General features: G+C 41.1%; 2 protein-coding genes across 4 annotated transcripts in view; both read left to right on the top strand.

The window, feature by feature from the left end:
* Window positions 1-3,034, top strand: part of klhl5 (kelch-like family member 5) — a 44,423-nt gene extending 41,389 nt beyond the window's left edge. For both annotated transcript variants that reach the window (XM_069529940.1, XM_020100487.2), the window contains one exon: window positions 674-3,034. In XM_069529940.1, the coding sequence (XP_069386041.1) occupies window positions 674-736 (63 nt within the window). In that variant the 3' untranslated portion in view covers window positions 737-3,034. The remainder of the gene's footprint in view (window positions 1-673) is intronic.
* A 3,357-nt stretch (window positions 3,035-6,391) lies between these two features.
* Window positions 6,392-17,276, top strand: wdr19 (WD repeat domain 19). 2 transcript variants are annotated; one of them, XM_069530396.1, is made up of 36 exons: window positions 6,392-6,527; window positions 7,528-7,619; window positions 7,703-7,768; window positions 7,890-8,015; window positions 8,115-8,230; window positions 8,340-8,455; window positions 8,594-8,674; window positions 8,949-9,061; window positions 9,168-9,341; window positions 9,424-9,494; window positions 9,589-9,761; window positions 9,918-10,035; window positions 10,123-10,229; window positions 10,327-10,443; window positions 10,874-11,029; window positions 11,279-11,426; window positions 11,638-11,851; window positions 12,299-12,458; window positions 12,572-12,682; window positions 12,792-12,901; window positions 12,982-13,039; window positions 13,312-13,458; window positions 13,593-13,675; window positions 13,773-13,856; window positions 13,936-14,082; window positions 14,348-14,472; window positions 14,643-14,752; window positions 14,883-14,951; window positions 15,044-15,121; window positions 15,302-15,398; window positions 15,478-15,602; window positions 15,845-15,926; window positions 16,044-16,194; window positions 16,331-16,454; window positions 16,579-16,655; window positions 16,905-17,276. In XM_069530396.1, the coding sequence occupies exons 1-36, from the start codon at window positions 6,522-6,524 to the stop codon at window positions 17,017-17,019; spliced, it is 4,047 nt and encodes a 1,348-aa protein (XP_069386497.1). In that variant the 5' UTR covers window positions 6,392-6,521; the 3' UTR covers window positions 17,020-17,276. The 2 variants fall into 2 exon arrangements, with proteins under 2 accessions (XP_069386497.1, XP_019956067.1); XM_020100508.2 differs by having other exon boundaries at window positions 9,915-10,035.

The following is a 17,276-nucleotide window of genomic DNA, read 5'->3' as shown; positions in this document are numbered from 1 at the left end:
AGTAGTACTTTACAATCTATTTTCGGATGCATTGGAGGACACTGAAGAGACGCTGGTGTGAAGTGTTCACTTTTCTTGGTCTTTTACTCCAGCGACAGGTTTCTGAATGAGTGCAGGTGTCACTGAAGTGGGTGTTTATGGGGGAGACCTGAGAAAAGCACATTAATCCAACTACTGGAAATGAAATGACTTGGTTTCCTGAGAAAACTAGAATAGGACTCAATAGAGCACATACCTCTGCCAAGGCCCAACAGTCACCTTTAATCCCATTAAGCTGCAACAAAGTAAACACATTCATAGACATCAGTCCCTGAAATATGCCTGATTTTTTTCATCAAAAAAAATCTGTGAAAATGGAAGTGAAGTGACTATTAGTCTGACTCTGTGCCAAACTCTAATGGGTTCCTTTTTTGGCCAATGCCCCATCCTCCCACCAAGTTTTGTTGAAATCTGTTCAGTCATTTTTTGCTGTAATCCTGCTGACAAACAAACAGGGGTGAAAACAAAGCCCCCTTGGCCGAGGTAAAGATGTCATAACCACAAATTACAGCAGAAACTGTCTAACCCCAGTGTAATCCTTTAGCACAACAGGAAACTTTACTCAGAGTTTTAGACAAACGTAGAGTTAAATGTTGATGACCAGCTTTTCTGTGTTTTACATATTTTCTCTCAGGTGGCACCTCTGTGTCTGGGCAGGGCGGGAGCGTGCGTGGTCGCCGTCAGACTGAAAACATAAACACAAACAGTGGACGTTTCTGGGACTGATCCTGATGTGGCTCAAAGACCGTCCTCACTGACATGGTCACTTAAACTTACTGAAACGTGTCTGCCCATTGAAGAAATAAAGACTCTGATTATTGGTTTTACACACTGGTAGGTTTTACTTGTAGTCAGAGTTGCATTGTACTCAATCATTCATTTGAATGTCCAGAATGTGTCTGGTAAGGTTCGCGGTTAAGTCATGTGTTGGGTTTCTTGTAAAGTTGAACATCCTGGTAACTTCTGCCACAGAAGTGAACTGCCACGGATTCGACGATGAAGAGGAATCTGCAGTGTTTATCTGAGCATGACAGAACAGCTGTCTCACAGCGTTTTTTTTCTTGCCTATTATTTTGTTCCTGTAGACAAGACGGGACAGACACACTCACACACACGCAAACCTTACATGTTTGCTTTCAGCTTCTATTTCAGCTGACAGAAAGGTGAGCGAGGCAGAGGGAGATTGTCAAGACGGCTGAGATGCCTCATCACTTTTGGCTCTCAGTTTTCCTAACAATATCTGATGGTGTGTATTGATGCTATTTTAATATATTCCCTATTATTTTTATGCTGCAGTTGGCAAGTGCTCTCCTCCTGCTTCTCTGCCTCTCTCGCCCGCTGACAGATAAAAGAAAGACTTTTGACATAATCAGCACAACCTTATGAACAACTGTACTGTAAGCAACTCTGGGCCTATTTTTTAAAGTCAAAAGCCCATCATCATGCTTTATGTAATAATTCTGTGCGTGTCTTCTGTGTTGCATCAGAAGCATACAGTATAGTCTGATATACAATTTAGCGTATCTCTTTTACAAGCTGCACTGGCAAATTTTCTCCCTTTTTGCTTTATATTTTGTCTTTTAAATTATGTAATTCTAATTTGTCATAATTGAGGTCCAGTGAACTCTTTCACCAGGTTTATAGTCTTGAGTAATAATAATAGTCATAATACTGTGGCCCCTTGTTGATCCCTGTAGGGAAATTTAGTTTTCAATTTCCTGCAGAGGACAGGGTCAGCTATTTACAGACTTGGTGTTATACAGGGTCAGTTGATCTTTTCTGTCTGCCAGCCGCCTACTTTTTATCCACTTTTTGTGTGTGTGTGTGTGTGCGCGTGCGTACGCGCGCACACGTGTTTGGGTGTTCAGAGATTGAAAGGAGTATATTTTTATCTCAAATGAGAATCTCCCCCTTCCCCTCTCAATATCTTCAATTCCCTGCTGCTTTCTCTTCATCACTACACACACACACACACACACACAAATACACACTGGATACTCAGGCAAAATGAACAACAGTCGATATAACGAGAGCATGAATTTAATAACGTTGATTCAGCCAGTGCCAATGTTTTGTTTGATGTTGAGATCAAAGCTTTATTAGATTTGACAGACAGAGCATGAGACACGAGCCGGATGCGAGTCTCGTGGAACAACCTTGTGTGTTCATATTTGTGGGCATGTGTAAGTATGTAAATAGCCTGAAATGTGACGAACGTGAAGGTTCTGGCTGCAGGTTCACTCCGAACATGTGATTGTGTGTGTGTGTGTGTCGTCTGTGTGTCTGTCTAGTGTACAGAGAGCTAACTCCTGACACTGAGAGGCAAAGCAGGCATCCTGTCTGAGCTGACAGATCTAGAGCTAATGTAGCCCCCAGAATGCACTTTACAAACGCACACACACATGCAACTGAGAGCCAAGTGCCCCAGGAGTCAGTGAAGATTGAAAAGCCTCACAAATTTGCCAGCATGACATCTAAAAAGCAGAGATGGGCAGGCCGGCAAATTCCCCACAGTTGATCTGATGTTTATTCAAGCCTAATGCACTGCTGCATTATTTTATTTTCTTCCCCTTCAGAGCCGCCCGCTGTTTATTTAGAGAGTAATTCTCTTAAGATCACAGCAGAAGTGTGTCACCTCCACTGTGTCGATGTTGTCTCAAGTTGAAAATAAAGACATTCCAAATCATGGTAAATATTCAAGTATATTATGTATATAAATAAATGTACAATCTGTATGTAGTCTTATTGAACTATGCTGTATATTATATGGTGCACACTAAATGTGCCATGTGTTACTGTGTGTTTTTTGTACCATGAATTCAGATGAAGATGTGATAAAAGGAGGGTTGGTGATCAATGGTGCAGCTGCTCGTCCTCTTTTTGTACCAGAAGATTTCACCTCCTCTTTTACTATATACATTATGTATGTACATTATAAGCTTCTGTAATATGCTGTTATCTGTCTTTTATACATTAAAGTCAATATGTGATTTAACATTTGTTCCTGGGGTTTTTCTCCCGTGTGAAAAACACAAGCAAGGCAGTTTAAGAGTCACGGCTAAATCATGTTTATGGTGCAGATGTTTTTACCAGCAGTTTACATTTGTCACAATCACTATAAATGTCATTATGGTGTAAATTTCTATCGTTATATGTGGCTCTTATCTCTAACAACGTTCCCATCAGAGCTGCACTGTAGCGATTTAGCGGTTTCCAAAGGTTTCTGTAGGACGTATCGCTCTGAAGAACAGTTCCCAGGCCTGGAGGCTAATATGAATCCATGAATCCTCATTACTCTCGAGTGTGGATGCTCTTAGTTAAAAGCAGCAGCCTGAGACCAGAGACTCTGCAGCAGGTTGAGATTGTCCGCCAACTGAAATGAGTGTGAGAAAGAGGGATGCTCACAATTTACACATATTTTAACCTCTAGACAGCGGCCAACTGCCAGCTGATTCACTCTGGTATTTATTGTATAGAAGCTTTAGATCATAACCAGCTCTAACAGAACGGCTCCTGTTCGCGATGAGAGATGACGCCAGTGACCTTGTCTTGAGTCCATAATGTCTGACAGGAACAAGAAGAACGATGGACTGGAGAATGATGGACTGTCCACATGTTCAAAAACTAACTAGAGGTGACCTGAAAACAGCTGGACATGTCCCCACAGTGTCTGTCAGTGCTACACCCAGGTGTACACATTTACATTTTCCATGTAGGTTAATTAGCCCAGTGGAGTCATCCAAACATGCTGGGCAGCCAAGCACACTAAACTTAGTAGTCAAAAGAAGATTCAGAGTTTCCAAAGAAAACTGTCTGAATACTTGGAGCTGTGTAAGTTATGCACAAAACAAAACTTCCAGAATATTTCCATTTGAGTGAGTGCTACATTAAAGTCTGAGGTTTCAATATGTCCCAGAGGATAAACATCATATAGCTTCAATAACAGTGCTTAAAGCTTCAGGGGAAATAAACAAGGATAGAGTTGTGTTTTGTGCATTCAGACATCTTTATTGTACTCTTCTTATAAACGGTCAATGAAATCATGTTTGAGAAAGAAAATATAAGTTTACATTTTGTTCTATAAATACAATTGGCTCAGAATATCAATTAATTGATGTAAAATACTGTAGGCTAATAGTTACTGAATAATTTTCCATTTAGTTGCTGTTATGGAGCTTTCAATCACATCCCAGGATCTTCCTGAGCAGAGGGTGTCGAAATTTTACAATCTACGATACATCAGCTGGGAGTGATTTAGTGCAAAGGTTGGACTGTTTTAACATTGTTATCGCCAAGGAGGTGGTCTGTCTCTTGTCTTTAAGCAGGGTTACACAAAAACTACTGGATGAGTTACCAGGGAACTTGGTGGAAGGATATGTTATGGGTATATATATGAGGAAGGTAGATGCAGGGTTTTTTTAGGATCTGGATTAGCAGGCAGAATCAAGAGTTTATTACATTTTCTTTAACATGGTGAGACAGGGTGTTAGCCTTGGTGGTGTTATGCGCTCTCAGAGAAGTCTTCTAGTAATTACAAGCAATATAGGGATTAATAGTAGGTGCACCAAAGTTCTTCAGAGGATGACGCACACATGGCTTCATAAAAGATCTGATTCATCAAACAATTTGACTGTCCTGCAGAGACAACAGTCGAACAGGAATAAACCAACCCAAATGACAATCTAAGGAGGGCACGCTGTAAGTAGTAGAAGATTTGGGACTGACCAAACAGAATCAGATCCTGCACAATATAAAGATTTCCTGCGAATGTGATGGACTGTTCTAAATGTCCATGAGCACTGTCCCATCATAATCCCTACAGGACAGAATTAAATTCTTATTGGACTTTTTCTGTAAGGCTATATAATTCATGAAGCAGACAAATGAACTAAAATCCTTTTAGGAGAAAATTTCTTCTGGCACACAAAGTTTAACGTCAGCACAGTTTGATGGGCACAGGGAAATGTGTGTATTTACAGTAAATCATAAATGATTTATTGCAGGATAACAAGATAATTGTATTTCATCTCTGGTGTGGTACTTCATTTAAAAATGTTCCTTGGATTGCATATATATTCTGCCGCTTTACTCACTTGGGGTTTATTGTCACGCTGGCAGAAACATTTCACAAGATTCATTTTTCATCCTTTCTTTTTTCATCTCTCTGCTCTAATTTTACTATTTTGCTCGGAAATCCAACAGCTGCTCCCTTCAGTGCATCTTAATGAGGACTGAGTCAGCAGGGTGTATTCTGCTTCAGCATGCCAGAGCACACAGAGGAATATTGGTGTCATGCAGCTACTATTTCATCCCAGCTACCAGGAAAAATAAGTTGCCGTCATTTCATCAATGTGTGAAAAAAGGACAGAAGGTGTTGTGCCACCTTTTGTCAATAATGAAAATTCAAGAGAAGGAATCAGCTGAGCTAGATTTACTGCAGAAGAACATCATGTTCGCTATTAACTCGCAAAATGTTTGTATTTTTTAGAAAAGCATTTCTGGTTGTCTGTATTTAAAAACTGTGACCTGAGTCATAAAAACTGTACAAGGCTTCCTCCTACTGGATCTGAGGTGGAAGCGCAACAATATGGATGACAGAATTTTAATCCAACAAGTAGGGAACCTGTTCAATTGGTTGAGGGCAGGATCAAGACCTGAGCTGTTGATTTTCTTTCAAATTCTTTAAAGGTCAAGGTCACAGCATTGGATCTAAGTTTTATTCTAACACTAATACATGTGAGATACGATGACAGGACATATACGATGGAAAATGTGAGCTGAACTGAGCTACAAACATGACCCTGGACATTATGTTCAATAAGTTCCCTCAAAAAACTTGTTGGACTAAACAGACAGATGGTGGCGCATCAAAGTAATAAGTTCAAATTTAAATTTTGGAAAGGCCATCACAACATGAGCCGGTTTTCTGTCTTTAACCTCAGTAATTATCACTGGTGGAGGAAGTACTCAAGCATTTTATTAAAGTAAAAGAACCAAATTAACTTTTCTACTTGAGCAAAAGTGAGTAAGTGCTTGCTTACTAAAAGAAGTAAAGGTATTTGGTGAGTGTAGCCTTATTTCCTAATGTATCAGCATCATTATTTCTAAATCTTGTGGACCATGTCACTGCCAGATATATAACACAGAGAGGAAAACTAAAGAGGGAGCTGAGGAAATGTGGGGTGGAAAAATGAAACCTGAAGAATTTGTTAAAAGAATCTGGTTTAATGAAGAGGATTTAAGTTTCAGTTATGGTTGTTTTTAAATGTTTATTAATGTATTTCTGCAGACCCAACACGCTGGTTCACACTCCAGCATATAGGTGGCGGTAATGCGCCTTTAGCGTAAGGAAGAAAAGGAAGAAGAAGACGTCGGTTGCCACTCGTCAATAAACCGAACGTTGAAGAAGAATGACAGTGAATCAAGTGTCGCAGATTGTTCACCAACACCCGTAGAAGAGCAGAAGAACAAGAGTCGGCGACATGAAGGTAGCCACACAGGAAAGACTCGTGAATAACACCATTAGGTTTGACTTCACGAGACGTTTCTAACAGGAACGAGCTAACTAGCTAGCTACTTGCTATCGGTAGCTATGTTTGCCATGGCAACCCCTGGAAACCAAGCCAACTGCTATTTGCTCAGTTTAGTTTGTTGAAATCAGAAATGTTGAGCAAACGAATTTTGGGTCATTATGAATCATTACTATAGAGCCTAGAAATGATTATAGATTCATTATTAAACATTGTTTTAACACGTGTCAGGAGACGCTAACTTGCGTTTCATAAAGACAACATGTCAGCCCACTGTTCAGCTTGCTCACGGACAGAGAGACATCTCGTTTAAGAGGAAGGAGAGAGTGTCTTTCGGGCTTCCTGGGAACATTCTGTTACTATTTGGGGTTTTTATTTTGAAAATCCAGTCTTTTTCAGGCTCCCTGGGAACATCCTTTAACTGTCTGGGGATTTTATTTAGAAAATCTGGCGTCCCACCCATAGTAACAGGATGTTATCAGGAAACCTGTAAAGAGCCTAGATTTTCAAAATAAGACCTTACAACATGGTTTCTCTCTCTCTGAAATTGGCAAAGTCTGTCTCTCTCTCACCAACCTGGATCATGTTATCAAAATGCAGCTTTTCTAAACGTCTTTCTCTCTGACTGTCTCACTCTCTCTCTCAGGGTCTCTCTCCTTCCTCTTGAACTGGTACAGTTTCTCTCTGTCTCAAACTGAAACAGTCTCTCTGTCACCAACCTTTGCAGGGGCGAAGTCTAGTGGTGCACAACGCCCATAATAATAGTTTGTCAAAGTAAAAAACAGGGTGTTCAAATGTTTTGAATGGCTTGATCAAGAGCAGCCAGTCAGTCAATGCTAACATCAAGTAAGTTATGTTATTTGTTTTTCTCCACAGAAAACCATGACTGTCTCTTTAATTTCACATGCTTGTGTATCTTTTTTTGCAAATTAACTTAAAAAGTTATCTTTGTTCACAGAATGTTTTTATTCTTGCTGACAAAGCCTGGGCAGGCTCTAGCCTGCTGTATAAGTGGCAGAAATCACTTGGTAATTACATTGCTGTAGCAGGGTGAGTTAACATTTTTAATCATTTATTTCCTTGTATTCAAATGAACCTCAGCACACAAGCTAAAATATACATTTCTTATGCAGACAAGACAACTCAGTGAAAATATTTGATCGACATGGACACAAGTGGACTGAACTCAACCTGCCAGGGTCAGTGTGAGAAGATCTTTTTGGCTCTGACTTCATTTAATTAAAAAACAAATTTGGATCATTACATCTTACTATTCAAACATTTATTAAAATTAATTCTTCTTTCTCCTTCTTCTGCTAGGCGATGTGTGGGTATGGACTGGGATAAGGATGGAGACATTTTGGCTGTGATAGCTGCAAAATCCAGTTCCATCTTCCTCTGGGATGCTAGTGTCAATAAGACATCCCAGATAGATGGCGGCATGAGGTATGACATGCATGCATCACTTTTACAAAGAGGTAGAACTTGGTTTTCGAAAAATTCTCAGATTCTAATACAAGTATTCATTTTCATTCGTTGCAACAGAGATCAGATGTCTTTCATCTTGTGGTCAAAGACGAGCCCATTGTTGGCTGTCGGGACAGTTAAAGGAAACCTGCTAATCTACAATCAGCAAACTTCACGCAAGATCCCTGTTCTGGGTAATACACAACTGCAACACAACTGTACAGAGAATAGTTTTTGGTTTTGTTATTGTGTTGTCGCTCCTGTTGTTTTGATTGTCTGTCCCTCTCACTACGTACATGTTAGGCAAACACACTAAAAAGATCACCTGTGGGTGCTGGAGTGCTCAGAATCTCCTGGCTCTTGGAAGTGAAGACAGCACGCTGAGCATCAGCAATCATGAGGGAGACACCATCAGACAGGTAGCATGCATATAAACACAGGCAGCACAAATAAGTACTTTAACTGATATGGTCTTGGCCATATCAGTGTTGGTATCAGAAAACACAGAATAAAAACATGGGACATTGATCCAGTTTATCTACTTTTGCTCTTGGTAGACAACACTTCGTGGTGAGCCTGCTGAAATTTACTTCTCTGTGATGAAGACAGATGAAAGGTCTTCTCCAGGAGAGAGCACTGTAAGTGTGAACAGTATATAACTCTTCACACATTTATTACATATTCACAATCTAGTGTCTTATGTCGATATGTCATCTGTTTACAGTTGTCAAACCAGGTCAAAATATTCTGTACTTTGTTTGTGAAAATCTTGACACACATTTAAATCCTGCACAAAGAAAATAATTGTTTGATCGGTGGTGTGCAAAACATTATGCAACGAAGATCCCCAGTTCAGATAAAACTAATTTTTATGTGCAAATGTTTACCTTCCTGCAACTATTGTCCCTTCAGGTGAGTGTGTCTGTGGAAAAGAAGATATTGATGCTTTACAATATAAATGATCCTGAGAATCGGATAGAACTGACCTTCCAGCGCCGCTATGGAAACATTGTGTCGTATCGCTGGTACTTACACATGTGGACACACACATATACCAAACAAATATATTGAGTTATGGCCTTGAGATGTTTATATTCAAATGGGTTCTCGCTCCCTGTCTGTCACTTCCAGGTACGGTGATGGGTATATACTCATTGGATTCTCCCATGGATACTTCGTGGTTATTTCCACTCACATCAGGGAGATTGGGGAGGAGCTCTACCAGGCTCACAATCATAAAGATAGTCTAAACAGTGTGGCTATCTCACCAGCATTAAACAAGGCTGCCTCCTGTGGGGACAACAGGTAAATACAGGCTGTTAAGATAGACAGCAGTCAATGTATTTTGTTACCTGGAAAAACTTAAGTTGCCTTTTTCTTGTCGCAGCATTAAGATCCACGAGCTGTCTGAGCTCAAAGATATCAGCAATGTTGTTCGATTGGATGATGAGACTAAAGGTGAGAGACAGTCATCTTTTCCAGCCAAACTGTCAAATCCCTATGTTGAATACACCACAACTTCTCCTTCGTCTGCCTCTCTCTCCTATTTCAGGTCTGGACCAGTTGAGCTGGACAGATGATGGCCAGCTGTTGGCTATTTCCACACAGAAAGGGACACTCCATGTTTTCCTCACCAAGCTGCCCATTCTAGGTGACAGCTTTGGTACGCGGCTGGCTTACCTCACCTCCCTGCTAGAGGTCACTGTCTCCAACCAAGTGGAAGGGGTGAGGCTACACACACACACAGACATGTATGTATATATATATATATAAAAAAGATATAATAAATCTCAAATAAATGTTTGTGTTGTGAGATGGAATTGATTAATACAGGACTAGTAGACGATTAGACTTAGTTTGATGCCCTTTGTTATTCAGGAGACCCCTGTGGCCATAGAAGTGGACGTCGAGCCCACTTTCATTGCAGTCGGACCGTACCATGTGGCAGTGGGGATGAACAACAGAGCCTGGTTCTATGCACTTGTAGACCATGAACCTGGTATGTGTATGAAATGTTATATGTTGTTACTAAGTCATGTAAATGTTTGTGCCTAAGTTTGACTGAACTGTTCTGTGCATCACTAAGGTTTTAAGAAGCTGAAGGACTTTGAGTATTTGGGGACGATAGCCAGCATGTGCCTGAACTCCGACTACGCAGCAGCGCTCTTTGAGGGAAAGGTGCAGCTGCATATGGTGAGTCATCTGGTGTCAGTAACCCCCCCCCCCCCCCCCAACAAACCTAATAAATGATCAATCAGGCCTCATCATTAATTATTATTGTGTGTTTTAGATCGAAGGCAAAGACCATGAAGAGAAGAAACAGATGAAGTTGTTTCCTGATGATGACAGAAATGGTCGGATCCTTTGCCACGCCCTCACTGCTGACTTCCTGTACTATGGCACTGATGTAAGACTCAGCACATCATCACTTCAGTCAGCTCACTCTGCCAACACTTGTACACAGGGATGCTGCTCTGCGACTGCAGCATTATTAGGAGACTTACTGTTGACACTGATGGAATGTTCCATATTTGTTATTTACAAATCAAAGTTCAGGTAGAGCTGATTTTAAGTTTTCAGTCATCTAATCTAAAAGAGTTTCTCCCTTTATCACCAAACTGAAAACAGTTGTTGAAAACAATCTCTGAAAGTTGTGGGCTTTTTATTACATGTTTCATTTTTGTGGATTTTCTAACTTCTTAATTTTGTCTTCTTAATCTTGTTTTCTTCAGTTGTTTATGGTTTTACGGTCTACTACTTGAGTGACTATGCTTTTGACACTGCCCCTCTTTCTGTTGGATGTTCTTATCCATTATCCATCTCTCTCTTCTCCTCAGTCTGGTAATGTGGTGTGCGTCCTGGTGGAGGACTGGGAGAATGTAAGCAGCTACACCCATTCGGTCGGTGTGAGGAAAGTGTTCCCTGACCTAAATGGCACTCGGCTGGTCTTCATCGATGACAAAAACAACGGCTTCCTGCTCTCCCCTGCAAATGTTAGTTCACAAGGTTACTTGGTACACATATGAATATATACAGGTGAAAATACAGTGCGCATACAGTGAGGTTTGCACGTCAATATAACCAATTCATTCAGCATTCAGTCATAACAATTTACACAATTTAACATGTTTAAACTAGTTGAAACCATGAAGTAAAATAGTAGTGATTGATTTTCCATGTTAGAGGAGCTACTGGAAACTAAAGCAATTGCATTCAATAAACCTTTTTCTTGTTTAATCCAGAAAAAAGACCCCTGCATCGAGCTGCCCAACTTCTCTCCCACCATCACAGGCGTGCTGTGGGACAACTGGCATGCTGACAGAGGGATGTTTGTAGCTTATGACAACGACAAGGTCTACACCTACGCCCTGCATAAAACCACCATATACGGTAGGTAGATATCACAGCATCATACACTTACACACTGACTTTTACAGCTCGTTACCTCTGAGATTCTAAACCAAGAGATCTGGTCTCTCAGATTTCCATCACACCAATGTCCCATTCAGAGGCGTTTGCAATGAAGGCGACATCATACATTTATGAATGTAAATATTGACAAAGAAGCTGTATTTACTTTTCTCTGACTCTGTTTTCCCAGGCCCCAGAGTGGTTTTGGTGGGAAGCACCACGCTCCTGTTTTCCCAGAGGCCTTTGCTCTTGTACAATGGGGATCTGACTTGTCAGACAGCAAGTGGGAAGACCAGCGAAGTGGCTCTGAGCACACACTCATTCCTCAAGCTCTCAACCGACACATCGACAGATCTTCCGCCTGAGTTCAGCAAGCAGCTCACACAGGCTCTCATGCTGAAGAGGTCAGTTCAGTCTGGGATCAGTTTTATCGGATGTTAAATAATGTGACTCATTTGTAAAGGAAAAAGAAAGTTTCTTTATGTATTACTCTATGAAACAGTACATTGTAGTACATTGCTGACAGTTAATTTAACGAGCTAAGTTCAGTATAGTGCTTGATTTTTATATTTTGCATTAGGCAGTTGCTTTGTTTAAAAAAAAAAAATGTTCTCGGAATGACAGGAATATTGACATTTACTGAATGATTCAAGACAAAATATGACTGTACTGTGTTGAGGATATGACCATATATGCTGGCAAACAAAATACACAATAGGAATAAATAACAGTTTGGGAAAAATGATAGATTTTAGAAACCATACCAAAAATGAAATGTATATAAAAAAGAAGCAGATGGTTCACTGTATTACATTTTTGTTATGACGTGTGCGTTTCATATTCCCATCCAGGTTCCACGAAGCCTGGGATCTGTGCAAGTCTGCAGGGAGTGATGCAGACTGGGTAGAGTTAGGAAAAGCCTGCCTAGTCCACATGGAGGTCGATCTGGCCATCCAGGTCTACCGCAATAGTGGGAACGTGGGCATGGTCCTGTCACTGCAGGGTATCCAGGTAGAACGCACAGTGGTTTTCATGCTACACTCTCAAAATAAAAGAGGAAGCTTCTGTCTTTTTTGACACAACATTCCTCTTCTCATCTGTTTTCTGTGTCTCGATCTATTTAGGGTACAGTGAACATGAATCTACTGGCGGGACATTTGGCCATGTTTCTAGGAGACTACAACCAAGCTCAGAACCTCTACCTGTCCTCAAACTGCCCAGTCGCTGCCCTGGAGGTGTGTTGTATTCGTGTCTACTGTATGTGTTGGAAACCAAAGCTTGTTTGTGCTTTTCTCTAACAAAACTCTGTGTGTGTGTGTGTGTGTGTGTGTGTGTGTGTCTTAGATGAGGAGAGACCTGTTGCACTGGGACAGCGCTCTTATGTTAGCAAAGAGGCTAGCTGAAGATCAGATCCCTTTTATATCCAAAGAATATGCTGTCCACTTGGAGTTTATGTGAGTGTCACACACACACTACACACACTCTTAACCCTTTAATGGACACTGTACCTAAACCTCTTTTTCTCTATTTGTAGTGGAGACTATGTGAATGCACTGGCACACTATGAAAAAGGCATGACCCACAATAATAAAGTAAGTTCATTATAATGTATTTGAACTCTTGTTTTAGGAATAATAGTAAAATATTAGAGGTGGCCATGGCTCTTTAAGCTGGTGGGGGGGATGATGGAGGTTTATCACTAAGGATTTTTTTTCCATGTCAGGAGGTTTTTGAATTATGTTCTGGATCTCACTGGGAGCTTTCTTTATTTAGCAAGGCGCTATGAAATTAAAATGTATTGTTATTATTTATGTTTCTTCCCTCTGTGACCCTCACCTTCAACCGACTTTCCCTCACCGTGCAGTTCCAGGAGCACGACGAGGCGTGTCAAGCAGGCGTAGCCAGGATGTCCATAAGAATGGGTGACATCAGGAGAGGAGCTGCTCAGGCTATTCAGCACCCGAGCAGAGTCCTCAAGAAGGAATGTGGAGCCATACTGGAGAGCATGAAGGTCGAGACGCACCCTTTTGTCTTTCTAACAAACTATGTTGTGGAAATTTCTCATTTTACTTGAGCTGTAAACGGTGAAACAGGAACCTGATGTGTTTGTTGTTTGTGTTTCCTTTTTTTCTTTCTATCTCACAGCAATTCTCTGAAGCTGCTCAGCTCTATGAGAAAGGCCAATATTATGATAAGGCCGCGTCTGTCTACATACGTTGCAAGAACTGGTGAGGCAAACACCAACACACACCAACGCACAAAGAAAAGTGCAAGTTTCTCTCCTCCATGTTATTCTACCTCTTTTGCTTTGTTTTCCATACTCAGGGCGAAGGTGGGAGAGCTGCTACCACATGTTTCTTCTCCCAAGATCCACTTGCAGTATGCCAAGGCCAAAGAGGCGGATGGCAAGTAGGTGCTCACTCTGAGTGTATTAACAGTAAAGACGGATAGATCACAGAGAGAGACGCTCATGTAATGTGTGTTTCAGGTATAAGGACGCAGCACAGGCCTATGAGAGCGCGAAGGACTGGGACAACGTGATCCGAGTGCTGTTGGACCACCTGAACAACCCTGAGGACGCTGTCCGCATCGTCAGGGAGACGCAGAGCATTGACGGAGCAAAAATGGTTGCCAGGTAAGACAAAGAAGAGCACACACCCACTCCTATAATTATGATGTTAACTAATAAACAAAATCTAAAACTCTCACACTTCTCATCTTCTTAGTTTTCTCCTTGTCGCCATCTTTTTTTTGTTACAACAAAAGTGGAACAAATCAACGACTGACTAATTTTCTGTTGATTGACTAAAAGATGAATCAACTTGTCTTTTCAGCTCGAGTTATTTCTCTGAATGACTTTTTCATGTGATAGACCTTAAACATATGTTGTTTTGTCTCAGGTTCTTCCTACGGCTGAACGACTATGGCTCAGCTATCCACTTCCTGGTTCTGTCTCAGTGCAACGATGAAGCGTTCCAGCTGGCACAGCAGCACGGAAAGATGGAGGTCTACGCAGACATCATCGGTCAGTCTGTGTGACCGAGTGTTTGTGTATATTGAGAAGTTTGAAAGATTTTTCAAGTGCATCAAAAATAATTTCTTGATTGCACTTGTTGCTTGTGGCCTGGTGTAATTCCAAATAAATGCTCTGTAAGTGTAATATTTTGAACATAACTGCATGTGTGTGTTCATCAGGCTCTGAGGCGACACAGGAGGATTACCAGAGCATCGCTCTCTACTTTGAAGCAGAGAAGAAACATCTGCAGGCTGGAAAGTTCTTCCAGAAGTGTGGACAGTACAGCAGAGTAAGAGCTCTTTAGAACTTTTAGTTCTTTTACAGTATTTACTCAATAGTAGTTTTTAATCACTTCAATCATTTATATGTCTCAACAACTGAGACTGACTGATTTTGTCTTTGTGTCCACCGTCCCTCAGGCCCTGAGACACTTCCTGAAGTGTTCCAACACAGACGACAACCTGGCAGTTGAAATGGCCATAGAGACGGTGAGAGCTGCGTTCGGTCAATCTGAACATGCCTGTACGAAATGATGCAAGAATTCAGTTCAATGTTTTTGACGTGTGTGTGTGTACTCTAGGTGGGTCAGGCCAAAGACAACTCTTTGACCAATCAGCTGATAGATTACCTGATGGGGGAGAGTGACGGCATGCCCAAGGTAATCAACACACTGGACCACTGGAGGCTCCTCCTTTTCCACACCAAAATCAAATGGGTCCTTTTCAGGCCTGTTGCGTTAAAGAGAGCCGGTTACACAGAATGAAAGCTGCTGCAGTCTTTCATGTGTGTAAATCATCTAAAATGTTGACGGTTTGTTTCCTTTCTCTCATCCTCACAGGATGCCAAGTATCTCTTCCGTCTCTACATGGCGCTGCAGCAGTACAGGGAGGCTGCTCGTACGGCCATCATCATCGCCAGAGAAGAGCAGTGTGCAGGTACAAACATGTTCACACATACACTAACCAAGAGAAACACGGGATACAACTGTACTTTGTGTGTGTGTTACTGGTGCAGGGAACTACCGTAACGCCCATGACGTGCTGTTCAGCATGTACACGGAGCTTCAGGCCCAGAAGATTAAGATCCCTGCGGAGATGACGACCAATCTGATGATCCTTCACTCCTACCTACTTGTGAAGGTCAGAACTGCTGAAATCCAGGACACACACGTTACATGTGAATTCTTTTTATCACTAAAGAAACCATGAAGTGATCAAACTGCTGCTGACGACTTGGAGGGAGAACACATTTATGACATAATGAGAATTTAAGTTGTGATAGGGTTTATAAAGTATTGTGGGAAAATCTGATTAAATGTCAAATATTAAGCTTTTCAATCCTAACATTAAATATCAGTATTGTTCTTTGTGTTTTTATGTAGATGCATGTGAAGAGAGGAGACCATCTTAAAGGGGCCCGCATGCTCATTCGTGTCAGCAACAACATCAGCAAGTTTCCTGCCCGTGAGTCAAAGCAGAAAAAACATGAATCTGTTGGGATGTTCACACAAAACTAAGTTTCAATTTTACTGAATAAAAAAAAAGTCCCCTGAAAGGCTCATTTGGTTTGTGTGTGTGTAGATGTTGTTCCCATTCTGACGTCAGCAGTCATCGAGTGTCACCGCGCCGGGTTGAAAAACTCGGCCTTCAGCTTCGCGGCCATGCTGATGAGACCAGAGTACCGAAACGAGATCGACCAGAAGTACAGGAAGAAGATCGAGGCTATGGTTCGGTCAGTGAATAATGACGCAATGCTAATGTTTATCCTGCAGCTAAAATATTTTAGACTCCCTCTCCTCTAAACCTGCCTCCTCCTTCACCTCATTTCTCCTTCATCCTTTTCTTCACTTTACATGTCGGCACCACAGACGTCCAGATACATCAGAGCTGGAGGAGGAAACTACTCCATGTCCCTTCTGTGGCTGCCAGCTCCCACAGAACGAGCTGCTGTGTATTTCCTGCAAGAACAACCTGCCCTATTGCATCGCCACGGTACAAACACCGCATGACGCTTTAATATTTGATGATTACTCACTGAGCGTGGTCATGAAAAGAAGTTAGCGTTGCACTTGTATCTTATTTTATTTGATCTTTGTTCCCTTTTCATTTTCCTCAGGGTCGTCACATGCTGAAAGAAGACTGGTCTGTGTGTCCTCACTGCGAATTTCCCGCTCTCTACTCACAGTTCACTCTGTAAGTAACACACCAGCATGAAATACAGACAGCAGCTGTAGTGTAGAAGCAGTTTAACACAACAAACTCATGTTGATCTTTTAAAAAAAAAAAGACTAATTGTGCTTGTTTGATGTTTGGAACGTGAACAAATTGCTCCTGTGTTTTTCTGGCCATCAGTTAATTCTTCGTCCATGTCATATCAGCGCAGTCGAGCCTCGTATTCATCATGTTGACAAATCTACACTGAACTGTTTTGTTGTTTCTCAGGTTGTTGGAGACGGAGAGTGTGTGTCCCATGTGCTCAGAGACTCTGAGCGTCAAACAGGTGAAGAAAATCGCTGATTGTTCCCAATACCTGCAGACTGATCAACTGGATCAATGAAGACGAACGTCCGCTCAAAAAGATCAGTGGAATATATATTTTTAATGTTATTTATGAAGCTTTTCATTTTCTATTATGTGAACTGAGAACTGTGAAACTGTTTCAAAGACTAAAAGGACTTTTGATACACAATACAATAATGTAATATATATATATTTAGGAGAAATTGTTTGTTTTTGTGTTACTGATTTTTGTTAAAGCTCAGATTCTTTATACTTCATGTAAATTTTAAATAAACTAATTTTCAAAATTTTAAA

Source organism: Paralichthys olivaceus, chromosome 8 (assembly GCF_024713975.1).
Source record: "Paralichthys olivaceus isolate ysfri-2021 chromosome 8, ASM2471397v2, whole genome shotgun sequence".
In the NCBI taxonomy this organism is placed as follows: Eukaryota; Metazoa; Chordata; class Actinopteri; order Pleuronectiformes; family Paralichthyidae; genus Paralichthys; species Paralichthys olivaceus.
This window is presented reverse-complemented; position numbering and strand designations above follow the sequence as displayed.

Excerpts from the sequence above, each read along its gene's own strand:
- wdr19 (XM_020100508.2), top strand. Across the intron at positions 14,083-14,347 it reads GGAGCAAAAATGGTTGCCAG|GTTCTTCCTACGGCTGAACG; the intron begins GTAAGACAAAGA and ends GTTTTGTCTCAG. Across the intron at positions 15,122-15,301 it reads AGAGTGACGGCATGCCCAAG|GATGCCAAGTATCTCTTCCG; the intron begins GTAATCAACACA and ends TCATCCTCACAG.